Consider the following 17,173-nt stretch of genomic DNA (forward strand, 5'->3'; position numbering starts at 1 on the left):
TTTTTTTTTTTTGCTGATGCTGTATAAGTTTGCTTTCTTGCATCAAATGCCTCTGCTAATGCTAATGCTAATATCATTATTGTCATTAACCACCCTGCCAACCTTTATATCATTAGCAAACTGGAACATTCGGCCTGATATGCCTTTATCAATATCATTGATGAATACAGAAAAGAATGGGCCAAACACCGAACCCTGGGGGATCCATTCATAACGTTAGTCCATGAAGAGCACTGCCCATTGATTACCACTCTCTGTCTTCTTCCATTTAACCATCCCTTTATCCACAGCAGCAACTTGCCCCTAATGTCACGCTGCTCCAATTTGTACAGCAGTCTTTTATGTGCAACAGGATAGCAAAATTATTTTTTTGCATCCAGTTCCTTTCTGACCATATCATGGAATTCAGTCAAATTGGTCAAACAAGATTTCCCCTTAAAAAACCCATGATATGTCTGAAGTATAATTGAGGCCTTGTCTAGATGATCCTATATTATTTCTTTTACCATTAACTCCATTATTTTCCCTGGAACAGAAGTTAAACTAACAGGTCTGTAATTACTTGTGTCACCTTGGATCCCCCTTTGTGAACTGGGGATACATTTGCACATCTCCAGTCTGAGGGGACACCCCCCCCCCCCGATTCCATGAATGCTCTCATAATTATGGCTAAGGGTTTGCTTACTTCCTTTGCTGTTTCCTTTAATATAACTGGGTAGATCCCATCCACCCCAGGTGATTTTCTTATGTTTAACTTCACAATTTCTCCTCCACTTTGTTCTCAGTTATTACAAAATCATTTAACTCTCTGTTTTATAAGTTTAATAAGCTTCTGTCCTCCACCTCCCTACAGAATTCCTCATATGTGAATGTAGATGCAAAATATTCATTCAGTTTGTCAGCTTTCTGAGCGGGATCATCAACAGTCGAACCATCGATATCGAGTGGGCCAATCTGATCCACCCCCTTCCATCTAAAGTTTACATAAGTAAAAAAGTCTGCATCCTTTGCCAAAGATTTCTCGAAATCTGCCTTCGCTTGCATAACCTTCTGTATGACTTGATTACAAACTAGCTCTTATCTATCATAGGCTTCTGCATCATCTGATAATTTGTATGCATCCTATGCATTTTTTTTCTCTGCCACGAGTCTCATTAGTACATCAGACATCCACTTAGACCTAAACCTTGAACAGTATTTCTTAGTTTGTATGAAAAGCCTAGTACCTCCCAAGATTAATTCCTTAAATGCTTCCCATTGAGAATTTTCTGTAGGTAACATCATCAATTGGTCCCACTGTATAGAATTTAAAAACTGTCTGAGACCCCTTTAGTGACCTTTCCTAAAGCAAAAATCCTTCCCTTTATCCCTGATGGTAGTTACAACATTAAGGAAATCCCACATTAGTACACTGTGATCATTGCTGATAATCAGATCAGGAGTATTACTCTCTGGTTGCCTCTCGAACATGCTGCTGTAGAAAATAATCGTCCAATAAATCCACAAAAGTCTTGTATGTTTGTGAATGACCATCCCACAAGTTTCAGTCAATATCAGGGAAGCTAAAATTCCCCATTATAAGACATTCTGATATACTGACTCACTATTTCTCTGTATAGTAGTTCATTGTACTTTTCAGAGTCATTATGCCTATAATGCACTCCTACCTTCATTTTTGTTTTCCCAGTGCATATGTCACACCAAATTGACTCAATATTGTCCACCAATGTCAACTAGGTGCACTGCCTTAGATTTTGTGCTTCCTAACTAACAGCGTAATCTCTCCTCCCTCCTCCCTACCTATCCTGTCTGTCCTTTCTGTACACATTTTACTCTCCAAATTCCAATTCTGCATTCCTTATATCTGTGTGACACCACCTCTCTGAAATATGAACAATATCAGCCTTTGATTCTTGACCAGCACTTCAAATTCCTTTTTGCTTTCCCAGTGCTTATGTCACATCAAAGTGACTCAACATTGCACTGGTCGGCCATATCAACTGGATGCACTGCCTTAGATTTTACGTGCTTATTAATTAAGAGCATAACCCTTTCTCCTCCTGTACTGTCTGTCCTTTCTGTATACATTGTACTTCCCATATTCAAATTTGCATCCCTTATATCTAAGTGACACCACATCTCTGAAATTTCAGAGATGTAGTGTCACAATGTTTGCATTTGATGTCTTAACTAGCACTTCAAGTTCATTAAATTTATTTACTATACTCCTTCCAGGTACACCAATGCTAGGAGTACAGTCTGTCCTCGTATAGCACGATAGTTGTGTTCCTAGAAACTCTAGTGCAATGCAAAATCGTGCAATATAAACAACAGTCCCTATGGGAAAAGGGGGGTTAGGTGCCGACCACCCAAGATTGAACACACATTTGGAACCAAAACATTACCAAATACAATAAATAATCGGGTAATTTTAATTGTTATAAAAATAATATAATATTTTTTTATTTTTATTATACAATAAATAATAAAAAATATTTATTTTTATTATATTATAAAAAAAGTATTTTTTACGAATAAAATACGTATTTTATTCGTAAAAAATTTATTATATTAAATAAAATAGTCGTAATAAAATACTTACGTATTTTATAATACGTAAGTATAAATTATAATACGTAAGTTGTAATAAAATGCTTACGTATTTTATTACGTAATAAAATATTGCTACTGCTTTTGCTTCTATCGTAAGCAAACTTGTTTTTTGTTTGATTTTCTACCCAAACAGATGACAGCCGTCCATCTCTTCCAATTCTTGTGTCTTAATCTAATGGATTTTAATTACACTTTGAGTTGTTCCCGCTATGAAAGTTGTTTTTATTTTCTCCGCATTCTTTGTAATTCTCGGCGTTGCCTCGTTTAGGTCTGTAGCATGTGCAATATCACATGGTCTTTCATTTCGCTCAAAGCGTTTCACAATTTCAAATTTTTTTTCTCTATCGACAGAGGCGGACTGGCCATAAGCCTTACCCGGGAAATCCCGGTGTGATTTTGGCCATAAACTGTAGTATGAGGCCACTATAAATTTTCCCGGGTAAGAATTTTTGATCCAGTCCACCTCTGTTTATCGATATTGCTTTTCTTTTTCTCTCTGAATCTGTAGTGTCTTCACCAGGACGCTTCCTTTTCACACCTTTTAAGCATTTTACTCATTTTTAGGGAATAAAGCACAATTACAAAACGAGGAGGCACCCTTAATACACATAAACAAAGCTGTGCGCGTATAGCAACTGAATAAACAACACGGTAAAGGCCGAGATATGCTATTAACACCTCATATTTTACTAAAGCACATTTCTGGGGGTTACTACCATAAAACAATAAAAACAATTTCCAGTTGCATTTCTGCTAGTGGAATCTGTTATAAACTGGTAGTAAACTCCATCTAATTGCATTTGCAATTATATCGATAGTTGGAATTGTGTTAGTTTTTACGTTATTATGGTGAAATGTGTTTCCCCTTCACTGATATAAAACATAAATACATTTTCAGAATCTTCTTCATTCCTATCGCGTTGCGTTCGGTTGGGGTGATTTCGCATTTGACTGCCATTTCTTGTAAATACTAAGGCGAATCGTGCATAAGCGAATTCGGTTCGTGCTATATAAGATAACATTCCCCTATTTATAAATCGTGTATGATCGAATTCGTGTAATGTAAACACGTGTTATACGAGAACCGACTGTATTTACTATACTCCTAGCATTAGTGTACACGGAAGTATACCTGCACCCGTTCTTTCTCTTAGTTACCCTAACACAGTCAATGTATTTACTTGTTTTATAATGACTTCCAGCAGTCATTGAAATCCCCAGGATGTTGCTTTCAAGGCTAGCTTGTTCCAATAGAAGCAGTACAAGAATCACTTTCACCTCAGCCTGCAACTATTGTTAATCAATTAGTCTGTGTATCCTCCAAAGCCAGCAATTTTCTGACTCACCTAATATTGCCTTGATAGCTACAGCAAATATTCTTGCACCCTTTCTATTTAAGTGCATCCCATCCCTACAGAAGCAGTCTCTTCTGTTAACAAGCACTGACCACGCTGAGGAAAATTCTACCACATGAGCCTTGCACAATCTCTCCAGGGATGAACTGAATGACAAGGCACGCATCATATACACCCTCCTATAGCGTATGGGCAGAATTGCAGACAATTTCAAATTTAATTCTAACTTGTGATTTTTTTTTTTTTCACATTGCCCTGTACCTGTTAAGTAAGTCTGCATAGCTCCTACTGTTAACGTGTACAACAATATCACCTTTTGTGCCCTTAAAAAATGATATCTACTCTACAACGTCATCAACTTTTGCGTGTGGCAGACATACCTTGGTCCTAATCCATCTATCGTTTATTGACACAATATATTTCCCATTTCCCTGACAATAGGGACACCGACAACAACTAGCTCCTGCGGGACCAGCAATTACTATATTTGCTTAATATAGTAATCACAGTAGAAACATTAAATATGCATTATATTTCATAAAGATATAAGTAGAACCGCTTAAAAGCAGCAAAATATATGATTGTTCAATTTATTAAATCACAGAGCTTGAAATTTGTGTTGCATTTCACATGGCATTTGATTAGCAAGTACAGGTCACTGTTGAAAAAAGCCGTGAATTAGGGTTGAACTTGAAAGTGTCTGCAATTCTGCCCAGACACGATAGGAGGGAGTATATGATGAGAGCCTTGTCGATCAATTCGGCCCTGGAGGGATTGTGCAAGGCTCAAGGGGTAGAATTTTTTTCAGCCTGGACTGTACTTGTTAACAGGAGAGATTGCTTCTACAGGGATGGGATACACTTAAATAGAAAGGGTGCAAGAATTTTTGCTGATGCTGTCGAGGCAGTGTTAGGTGGGTCGGAAAACTGCTAGTTGGGGGGGATACAAGGACTAATAGATTAACAGTAGCCACTGGCAGAGGTGGAAGTGATTCTTGCACTGCTTCTATTCAAATGAGCAGAAGTCTGAAAAACAGGATGCAGGATATTTCAGAGACTGCTGGTAGTCATTGCGTTACAAGTAAACACATGGGTTGTGTTAGGGTAGCTAAGAATAGAAACAGGTGCATGTATACCTGCGTGTACACCAATGCTAGGAGTTTGGTAAATAAATTTGATGAATTTGAGGTATTGCTCAAAACATCAAAGGCAGATATTGTTGGGATATCAGAGACATGGTGTCACACAGATATAAGTAATGCGGAACTGGAATTTGGGGAATACAATGTATATAGAAAGGATAGACAGGACAGGAGGGGAGGAGGGGTTATGCTATTAATTAAGAAACACATAAAGTCAAAGGAAGTGAAGCCAGTTGACATAGATGGACAGGGCAGTGTCGAGTCAGTTTGGTGTGACATAAGCATAGGGAAATCAAAATTGAGAGCAGGAGTGTGCTATAGGCCTAATGACTCTGATGAGTATAATAATATATTGTACAGGGAAATAGAGTGGGCCAGTAAATCAGAGAGTCTTATAATGGGGGATTTTAATTTCCCAGATATTGACTGGAATTTGTGGGTTGGTCACTCGCACACTAGCAACCCTTTTGTGGATTTATTGGATGATTGTTTTCTACATCAGCATGTTCGTGAGGCAACAAGAGGGAGCAATACTCTTGATCTTCTGTTCCAGGTAAATTAATGGAGGCACTGGTTAAAGAAGCACTGCAGGATCATCTAGACAAGAATTCAGTTATAGCTCAGACGCAGCATGGTTTTGTTAAGGGCAGGTCTTGCCTGACCAATTTGATTGGATACTATGATGTAGTCACAAAAGAACTGGATGCAGGGAATAACTTTGATATTATATACTTGGATCTTAGAAAGGCTTTTGATACTGTTGCACATGGAAGACTGCTACACAAATTGGAGCAGTGTGACATTGGAGGCAAATTGCTGCTATGGATAAAGGGGTGGTTGAGGGGGAGAAGACAGAGAGTGGTAATCAATGGACACTGCTCAACGTGGACTAATGTTATTAGTGGAGTTCCTCAAGGTTCAGTGTTGGGTCCATTGTTGTTTTCGGTGTTTATGAATGATATTGATGATGGGATATCAAGTTTAATGTCTAAGTTTGCAGATGATACAAAGGTTGGCAGGGTCGTTAAGGACACTACTGACGCTATGCTGCTGCAACAGGATCTGGAAAGGTTGAACAGATGGGCTGAGAGGTGGCAAATGAAGTTTAACATTGACAAATGTAAAGTACTACATATGGGTAACAGTAACCCCAGAGCAATGTATCAACTCTGCGGTACTACACTGACAGTGGTGGAGAATGAAAAGGACCTGGGGGTAATTGTGCAGGCAGATATGAAGTTCTCTGAGCAGTGCAGACGAGCTGCAAGAGTAGCTCATGGTGTCTTGTCAATGATATACAGGAATTTTTCTAGCAGGGATAAGGAGGTGATTATTCCCTTGAATAAGGCAATGGTTAGGCCACATCTTGAGTACTGTATACAGGTCTGGAGGCCTCATTTCAAGAAGGATGTAGAGCTGCTGGAACGGGTACAGAGAAGGGCAACAAGATTAGTAAATGGAACAAAGGGTTGCTCTTACGAAGAAAGGCTTAAGTTTTGCAAATTACAGAGTCTGGAGACCAGGCACCGGCGAGGTGATCTGATAGAGGTGTATAAGGCTTTGAATGGTTTGAGCATGCTCAATGCCAATGGGATTCTTCATCTTTCTCAGAATAATCGCCTCAGAGGGCATAAATTCAAATTGAGGAAGGACGGATGTCGGATAGATGTGCGGAAATTTGCCTTTGGCCAGCGGGTGGTTGGTTGGTGGAACCGACTTCCATCACTTGTTGTTGAAGTTGATAGCCTAAACAAATTTAAAGCTCAACTGGACAGGTATTTCGAACGAACGGAGGGGTGAAATGGGAGAGGGTTTTTTTTTTTTTTTTTTTTTTTTTGGCTGATGCTGAATAAGCTTGCTTTCTTGCATCATATGCCTCTACTAATGCTAATGCTAATTATAAAGTATTACAAAATGAGTGAGTATTACTTTGGGCAGTATATTCAGTGAAGTGAAAACAATTACTATTATATATTTTTAGTTAATTAATTAGTAATTAATTGATATGAAGTAATTTGTTATTTATTTTTTGCTTTTCTATTAATCGCAGAAAAAGAAAACACTCAAATTTAAGAAATAAAATTGTAATGTACTTGAAATGTATCAACTCTGCATACATTTACTAACTTACTCGTTTTTATTTTTAATCTTTAAAAAATAAGAATTTAGCTATACAGATAGCAGAAGTGAGTTACTTTCATTAAGAAAGCCTTATTATTTATCTTAATTATAATGTAATATAATTACATTTTACATGCAGAAGACATCTGAACACTGGCAGAGACAGTGGCATAGCTAGGAGGAGAGAGAGAGAGAGAGAGAGAGAGTAGAGTGCGTTTAGTGTCAAATGCCACCAGGGGTTCCCCCCACATCCACGTAATATACATTGTGGGCATGAAACAGAACACTGTCAATACCAGAGGTTTAAAGGTGTGTGCATTTTGTATGTGTAGTATCATGTACTGTTGTTCCTTTGGTCATTTAGCCGCTGGTCCCCTGAGACTTAACATTGCTCACACTCTGCCCTGTGGAGGCAGACCAGGTACATCAGTATTATAGTTATTTATTCTGACAGGTCCTACCCCCTAATTTCTGGAGATTTCAGTGGTTAGGACCTAAAAAAAATAAAAAATAAATAAATAAATTAAATTAAATTAAAAAAAAAATAATAATAAAATAATAAATTTTAAAAAAAATGTTTTTTTTGGGGGGGGGGTAAACGCTTGAGGTTAGATTAGGCTGAAATGGTGTATTGAGAGGGGTTAAATTTGAACACAAATTAGTAATTTAGCTACAGTTAAGTTAGGGGCATACACTGTCGGTCTAGTTAGAGTTGGGGGGAGAGAGACTGAAGGTTGGAGGGGACAGATAGAAGTATGGGGACAACAATAAGTAGGCATCACTGAGACAGTCAGTGGGGATGAGCCCCACTGACTGTCCAAGCTATAACATACATTTTTCTGTATGTGCTCAATACCCTCCGTAAACTGTTCGGGAGGCAACTTAGGGAGTAATACTCTTGATCAGATTATCAGTAGTGATTCTTCATGCATGAAGAATCTGCAGATAAAGGAACCTAGGTGGCAGTGATCACAGTATGCTGAAGTGGGATTTACTCAAAGAGGTAACTACCATCAAGGGTAAAGGGAAGGGTTTTTGCTTTTGTAAAGGTGACTACAGAGGTCTGAGATAGTATTTAAATTCTATACAGTGGGACCAACTGATGATGTTACCAACAACAAATTCAAAATGGGAAGCATTCAAAGAATCTTAGAAACTACTAGGCTTTTCATACCAACTAAGAAATACTGTTCAAGGTTTAGGCTTAAATGGATGTCAGATGAACTAATGAGACATGTGGCAGAGAAGAAAAATATGCATGGGATACATATAAATTAACGGGTGACATGGAAGTCTATGATAGATATAAGCTGGTCTGTAACCAAGTCACAAAGGAGGTTTGGCAGGCAAAGGCAGATTATAAGAAATCTACGGCAAAGGATGCAAAGAAAAACAGCAAAGAGTTCTTTACTTATGTAAACTCTAGAAGGAAGGGTATGAATGAGATTGGTCCACTGCATATCGATGGTTCAACTAGTGATGATCCTGCTCAGGTAGCTAATGAACTAAATGAGTATTTTGCCTCTACATTCACACATGAGGAGTTATTCAGGGAGAGGAATGCCAGAGATGAATTAAACTTTGGCAGTGAACTAGATGATTTTGTAATAACCAACAGCAAAGTGGACAAGAAATTGTTGAAGATAAACATAAGAAAGGCACCTGAGGTGAATGGGATCTATACAGTTATATTAAAGGAGGCAGCAAAGGAAGTAAGCAAACCCTTAGCCATAATTATGAGTGCTTCCATGGACTCATGTGAGGTACCCATGGTCTGGGGATGTTCAAATGTGACCCAATTCACAAAGGAGGTTCAAAGGGCAAGACAAGTAATTACAGACCTGTTAGTTTAACTGCTGTTACAGGAGAAATTAATGGAGGCACTGGTTAAAGAAGCACTAAAGGATCATCTAGACAAGACTTCAGTTATAGCTTGGACACAGTATGGTTTTGTTAAGGGGAAGTCTTGTCTGACCAATTTGATTGGATACTATCATGTGGTCACAGAGGAACTGGATGCAGGGAATAACTTTATCATATATTTGGATCTTAGAAAGGCTTTTGATACTGTTGTGCATGGAAGACTGCTGCACAAATTGGAGCAGTGTGGCATTGGAGGCAAATTGCTGTTGTGGATAAAGGGATGGTTGAGCGTGAGAAGACAGAGTGGTGATCAGTGGACACTGCTCTTCGTGGACTAATGTTATTAGTGGAGTCCCTCAGGGTTCACTGTTGGGTCCATTGTTCTTTTCTGTATTTATAAATGATATTGATGATGGTATATCAGGCTTAATGTCCAATTTTGAAGACAATATGAAGGTTGGCAGGGTTGTCAATGACACTAATGACAGTATGCTGCTGCAACAGGATCTAGAAAAGTTGAGCAGATGGGCTGAGAGGTGGCAAATGAAGTTTAACATTGACAAATGTAAAGTACTACATATGGGAATCAGTAACCGTAGAGTAACGTATCAACTCTGTGGTACAACACTGACAGTTTGTTTGTTTGTTTGTTTGTTATTTGGAGCATTAGCAACTAAGGCCATATTGCTCGGGGATATGCGGTGGTCATTCCCGACCTTTCCACATCCTCCGTATTTGGTGGTGACGGGCTCGAACCCCAGTCTAATCAAAAAGCGTGTGCTATGCACTGCTGCTCCTTCCCACTTGGCTACGGAGGCGCCTGCACACACTGACAGTGGTAGAGAATGAAAAGGACCTGGGGTAATTGTGCAGGCAGATATGAAATTTTCTGAGCAGTGCAGATGGTCTGCAAGAGTAGCTCATGGTGTCTTGTCTTGATATACAGGAATTTTTCTAGCAGGAATAAGGAGGTGATCATCCCCTTGTATAAGGCAATGGTCAGGCCCCACCTTGAGTACTCTATACAGGTCTGGAGGTCTCATTTTAAGAAGGATGTAGAGCTGTTGGAATGAGTATAGAGAAGGGCAACAAGATTAGTGAATGAAACAACAGGTTGCTCTTACGAAGAAAGGCTTAAGTTTTGCAAATTATGGTGTCTGGAGACTAAGCACCTGTGAGGTGATCTGATTGAAGTGTATAAAGCCTTGAATGGTTTGAGCATGCTCAATGCAGAAGGGATTTTTCCTCTTACTCAGAATAATCGCCTGAGAGGGCATAAATTCAAATTCGGGGAAGACGGTTGTAGGATAGATGTTCGGAAGTTTGCCTTTAGCCAGCGGGTGGTTGATTGCTGGAACAAACTTCCATCTGTCATAGAAGTGATAGCTTAAATAGATTCATGGCAGAACTTGACAAACATTTGGAGCGAGTGGATGGGTGAAATAAGGGTTTTTTTTTTTTTGGCTGATGCTATATAAGCTTACTTTCTTGCATCACGTGCCTTTGCTAATGCTAAAATATGTTTCTTTTGAGGGCAGTTTCACCTTTGGAAAGAGGAAGAAGCCCTCTGGTGCTAGATTGGGACAGTAGAGTGAATGGCTGATCTGTACAATGTCATGTTTCATAAGAAATATCTTCACAACAAGTGCAGAATGAGTGGGGTATTGTTGTGGAACAAGATCCAACTGTCTTTCTTTCTAAATTGTTGCCTCATCTAAGAAATGCACTTCAACAATCTTTGGGGCAACTGAAGGTGAAATGGAGCACTGACTCCATTTCCCCCTTTAGGGACAAACTCCTTGTGAATCACACCCTGCTTGTCAAACAAAACCTTTTGGGCCTTGGTAATGATTTTAAAGTCCACTGCATGCTATGACTCTTCATCACTGGGTTGCACTGAAACACCCAATACTTATCTCCAGTGACAATACAGTTGAGGAAATTAGGATTGCCTTGACTGGTCTGGATGAAGTCTTCACCTGATAGCACTCTTCATTGCTTCTTCTCATCTGTGAGGCTCTACAGCACAAATTTTCCACAGATCTTCCTCTTCTCTAAATATTCATGCAGAATTTGATGTATCATCTCCTTATTCATATCCAATTCATCAGCCATCATTCTGAGGGTCAAAATACAATCTCTTGCCATAATTTTCCAAACTTTTTGCAACTCGGTCCTCATTTCAAGAGGTTGGTGGATGCCCATTTGATGGATCATCGCAAGCATCCTGACATCTGCTTTGAACCGCTTACGATTCTAGTATGACTCGACATTTCATCATCATAAATAGTTTTTAACATTTCATAATTTCTGTCACAGATTTTCTCAGTTTAAAGCAAAATTTGATATTTATTCATTGCTCCATTGAAAAATTGTGACATGGAACATTAACACTATTAAGGAAATTGGTTTTTACTTGCAACCTGTCAGCCTACTGGATAATCTCTGCACCACCATCTGTTGGAAGAAGTTTGAAGTACAACATACCACTTCCGTTTATTTTCAAACTCATCAAACATAAATGCAACAGCACCAGTTCAGGAACTTTTATTGCCACGCCTCATATATTTTGGAGCAATAACTATAATGATAAGTAATTATTAAAATGAAAAATACATGTTATAATGTGGAGTAAAAAAAAGCTACCTTTTATCTTGTAAATAGTCACCAAGCAAGTGAAATATCACAGAATAACTTTTATAAAATAGAGACAGATTGCCTGAAGTATTATTTAAATTAAACATATCTTGCTCGCAGAAAGAAGTTGGCTGCAAAATGATGGTTGACAAATCCAATGGCCCAAGTTCTTCTAAACATCGTATGGCTTCCTTCTGAACCTAAGTTCATGTGCAATAAAAATCAATTTAATAGAATATTTAATAATAATCTGAAATGATTATTAATTAAAATGAAAAATGTACTAAAATATAGAGTGATTAAAAATTCATGCAACCTAAATATCAGTAATTAAAATTTAATTTTTACTACTAGATTATGTGATCAAGTAATTATAATAACTATAATGATAAGTAATTATTAAAAATTATAATAAATGTTGAAACTTTCCCCTTTCTTGAATATATGCACAGATTCTTTCATCATGTTCAATAACATCTTTTGCAGCGTTTAAAAGTCTATGCCCACAATTTTTAATTCCAGTTCCACTGATATATGGGGATTATTTTTGTATATTTTACCTTTTAACAGGCCCCATAAATAATAATCTGGTAAGATTAAATTTGGTTGTTGTTATTTGGTTTTTAGGAGCATTAGCAACTGAGGCCATATTGCTCCGGGGATATGCGGTGGTCATTCCCTGACCTTTCCGCATCCTCCGTATTTGGTGGTCACGGGCTCGAATTCTGGTATAATCAAGTAGTGTGTTATGCACTGCTGCTCCTGCCCACCTGGCTATGGTGTCGCCTATTAAATTTGGGAAACTTCATAATTACATGGATATGTAATTATCACGTTTGGTTCATTACATGAATATGACAGGGATGGAAGTCTGAATTTTTAATAGCCATTTGTGTACTTGAATAAGGCATGCCAGTTTGTGAACTGGTATGCCTTATTCAAATACAAAATACTTATGCATACCAAGTATTCTCAGTGGTTTTTCTGGACGACAGCAATAAACACCAAGTGTTTTCTCATTTAGCAATGAAGGCATCTATTTTTTTTTTTTTTTTTTTGTCACAAACAACTATCTGTTTCATGAAAAAGGGTTACTAATCATGCATTTATTGATTTATTTTGTACTGATGAATTGGAATTTTTTCTTGAAATTCGGATTTCATGTTGTTATTATTATTATTATTATTATTAGCCATATGGTGCAAGGAAGTCTGAGGCTTTTGCTGCACCAGCCAAAAAAAAAAAAATCTGAGTTACCCCTGAGGGGGGGGAGAGTCAGAAATAGAAGGGGAATCACCAAGAAAGAGAAGAATGATGATATCCAGTTCAGGATCCTGGGTGTGCTAAGCCCAGGGTATGTCTGCCAGGAATAACTATTAATGATGTCACCAACAGATTGTCAGATTTTAAGGGGGGTAAAGAGAATATTATATTTCATGTGGGGACTAATGACATTAAACGTACACGATCTGACAATTTGTTGGAAAAATACAGGACCATGCTGAGGAAATGCCATGAGCTAGGCCACAATGTTTATGTGTCTGCAATTCTGCCCAGACACGATAGGAGGATTATATGTTAAAAGCCTTGTGGATTAATTCAAGACTTGAAGGATTCTACAAGGCTTTGGGGAAAATTTTTATCAGCATGGCCCACACTTGTAGGTAGGAGGAATTTGTTTTGTAGAGATGGGATACACTTAAACAAAGGTGGTGCAAAAGTTTTTGCCAGTATTATTGAGGATACCTTAAAGGTTCAGAGAAACTGCTAGTTAGGGGGAATGTGGGAAATACTGACACACGTTTATCTGATAATATTGGTCAAAGTAACTCTTGCACATACCTCAAGAGTTCTTATCTGTTACCCCAACTGGACATATCATCTAGATGTTCTAGGGGCAGAAATGTTTCAAGTGAGCAGGCAGCTAATGCCAGGGAAGCGAGACTAAAAAACTTCAAGGGTTAGGGTTTGTGTTAGGGTTGTTAAATGTATAAGAACAGTAAGTCTTAATTGTTTATATAGTAATGTTACAAGTGTCATCAATAAAATGAGCGAATTCGAATTGCTGGTTAAAACAAGTAACGCGGACATAATAGGGCTTACGGAGACATGGTGCCACCCGGAAATTGGGAATGACGAGTTTCAGTACGGCTTGTATAATGTATTTAGGAAGGATAGGGTAGATAGAAGGGATGGTGAGGTAATACTTCTTATCAGAAGCAGTATGAGTGCAACGATAGCTTTCCCGGATTCAGACGTGTCACATGCTAGTATAGAATCTGTATGGTGTGAGATAGTTGGAAACAAAGGTATAATGCGAGTAGGAGTAATCTACAGACCAGGTGATTGTGGAAATTATGACGAAAGCCTCTACATGCAAATGGAATGGGCAAGTAAGCGTCAATGTCTTATTATGGATGATTTCAATTTGCCTCTAATTGATTGGAGTAAATGGGAAGGAAACTCGACATGGGGAACAAAATTTTTAAATCAACTAGATGACTGTTATTTGTATCAACATGTCAGGGAAAGTACTAGAGAAAAGAATATCCTAGACCTCATCATCACCCATGAATTAGATGACATAACAGGGCTGACAGTAGAGGAACCAGTAGCAGGAAGTGATCACGGAGTTCTACGGTGGATGATGATGAGAGAGGCAGCAGTAGTAAAAGGCAAAGGAATGGGTTTTAATTTCAGAAAAGGAAATTACAATGCCTTAAGGTACTACATGACCTCTATTAACTGAGTAGATATTGCACAGAGAATGAATACAATTGAACTGTGGTATGCTTTTAAAACATTAATCACAGATGCCTTGAATGCGTATTTACCATTAAAAAATACTCTATGAGCAGGGTTCCAAGTTAGATGAATAGTGAAGTTGCCACATTACTTGAGCAGAAAAAGGTGGCATGGAAAGGTTACGGAGCAATAAAAAGTACTGAAGCCTATAACAGCTACAAGATGATCTGTAACAGAGCCACAGAAAAGGTGCGACAGGCAAAGGCAGTTTATGAAAAATCACTAGCAAACAGAGCAAAGGAGGGGGGATAAGGAATTCTTCACATATATAAATTCCAAGAAGAGCAGGACAAACCAGATCGGACCTTTACGTAAGGGAAAGGGGATAATATTAAATACACTAGCTGCCACTGCAGATGAACTCAACAGTTATTTTTCATCGATATGTACTAATGAAAAACCTTTTGTGGCAATTGGAAATTGTGGGAGCGAAGTTGAAAAATATTTAATTAATTATATTGAATTGAAATAGGTTATTTAATGAAAAAACTTGAGCCTACAGGCTAGTAAGGCTCCTGGAGATGATGGAATATACCTTATCATCTTAAGAGAGGCGGCAAGTGAGTGCATTGAACCATTGAGACTAATTATGCAAGCATCACTAGACTCTGGGGAGATTCCGTTGGATTGGAAAAGTGCCAATGTATCTTCCATAGATAAGGGTGGCTCTAAGAGTGAAGTGGGAAATTATCGACCTGTCAGTCTGACTTCAGTGGTAGGGAAAATCACGGAGGCAATGATCAAGGGTAGAATTCAGGCTCATTTGGATAGAATTGAAATTCTTAAGGATACTCAGCATGTTTTTGTAAAGGGAAAATCATGTTTAACAAATCTGGTTCGCTATTTTGAAAGGGTCCATCACGAGCTGGATTTAGGGAATAATTTTTGACATTGTTTATTTAGATTTCAGCAAAGCTTTTGACTCAGTCCCACATGAGCGGTTGCTTCATAAACTGGAACAGGTTGGGATCACGGGAAAAACCCTTAGATGGATAGCAGGATGGCTTCAGGGCAGGAGGCAGAGGGTTGTGATAAATGGCTATTCCTCAGATTGGGTTGATGTAAGAAGTGGGGTTCCCCAAGGATCAGTATTAGAACCTCTGTTGTTTTTCATTTTCATAAACGACATCGATAAAGGGATAGAGGGCGTGATGTCTAAATTTGCAGATGATGTTAAAATTGGTAGAGTAGTTAATGATCACTGTCAAGCTGAGCTTCTTCAGAGAGACCTAGATAGACTTCAGGAATGGTCAGAAAAATGGCAGTTCAACTAAACCAAGTACTGGAAAAAAGGGACTTCGGTGTTACAATACGGTCAGACATGAAATTCTCTGAGCATTGTAAACAGGTTGCAAGGAAGGCCCATGGTGTCCTATCGATGATCTATCGAACGTTTGCAAGTAGAGATAGGGACGTGATAATAACATTATATAAGGCTTTTGTTAGACCACACATGGAATACTGTGTTCAAGTATGAAGACCACACCTAAAGAAAGACATTGAGCTTCTTGAAAGGGTGCAAAGATGGGTAACTCGCCTGGTGAGATCGGCAAAAGGGCGTCCTTATGAAGAAAGACTTTGAATATGTGGATTGCAGAGTTTGGAAACTAGACACCTTAGAGGAGATTTGATTGAGGTGTTTAAGACTCTGAGAGGCATCAGTAAAATGAATGAGGACGATATTTTGAAGATTATAAATGATGCAATAACTAGGGGACATAAATTAAAGTTACGGAGGGAAATGTTTAGATTGGACTGCAGGAAGTTTTATTTTAGCCAGCGAGTTATAAATTACTGGAATAAGTTGCCTAAATGGGTGGTAGAGGCTGACAGTTTGGGGAAATTCAAATGTCATCTGGATAGTACCTTTGAGTGAGGGAAGCACATAGGATGATAGGTTTAATTTCCTTTTCTTTTATTAATTATTATTATTATTTATTTATAATTATTTTTTTATCATTCTTGTATTATTTTTTTATCATTGTTGTATTATTTTTTTTATTTTAGCCAGCGGTTTTTTATTTTTATTTATATTTATTTTTTGGCTGGTGCAGCATAAGCCATAGGCTTTCTTGCACCATGTAGCCATTACTAATACTAATACATACTCACCAGATGTGAGCTCTTGGGGGTTATAAAAATACATTGTTTGTTTTGGATGATTGTTTTTGGATTTTTGGATGATTTTTGGATGATGATTTTTTGATGATGATTTTTTGATGATTGTTTTCTGCAGCAGCATGTTCGAGACGCAACCAGAGAAAGTAATACTCTTGATCTGGTTATCAGCAGTGATCATTCATGTTTAAGGAATTTGCAGATAAAAGAACCACTAGGTGGCAGTGATCACGGTGTACTGATATGGGATTTACTTAAAGATTTAATTACCATCAGGGGTAAAGGAAAGGGTTTTTGCTTCCGTAAAGGCGAGTACAGTGGTCTCCGACAGTTTTTAAATTCTGTACAGTGGGATCAACTGACGATGTTACCAACAGTAAATTCTAAGTGGGAAGCATTCAAGGAATTAATCGTGGATGCTACTAAAAGTTTCATACCTATTAAGAAATACTGTTCAAGGTTTAGGCCTAAATGGTTGTCAAATGAACTAATGAGACTCGTAACAGAGGAGAAAAATGCA

At 38.1% G+C, this 17,173-nt stretch overlaps 1 protein-coding gene across 1 annotated transcript in view; it reads right to left on the reverse strand.

The window, feature by feature from the left end:
- Positions 1–17,173, reverse strand: part of tefu (Serine/threonine-protein kinase tefu) — a 222,120-nt gene that overhangs the window by 175,741 nt on the left and 29,206 nt on the right. Inside the window, exon 3 of the mRNA XM_090379277.1 lies at positions 11,740–11,930. Within this exon, the coding sequence (XP_090235403.1) occupies positions 11,740–11,837 (98 nt within the window). The 5' untranslated portion in view covers positions 11,838–11,930. The remainder of the gene's footprint in view (positions 1–11,739; positions 11,931–17,173) is intronic.

Source organism: Mastigoproctus giganteus, chromosome 8, assembly GCF_048544385.1.
Source record: "Mastigoproctus giganteus isolate SK-2022 chromosome 8, ASM4854438v1, whole genome shotgun sequence".
Classification (NCBI taxonomy): Eukaryota; Metazoa; Arthropoda; class Arachnida; order Uropygi; family Thelyphonidae; genus Mastigoproctus; species Mastigoproctus giganteus.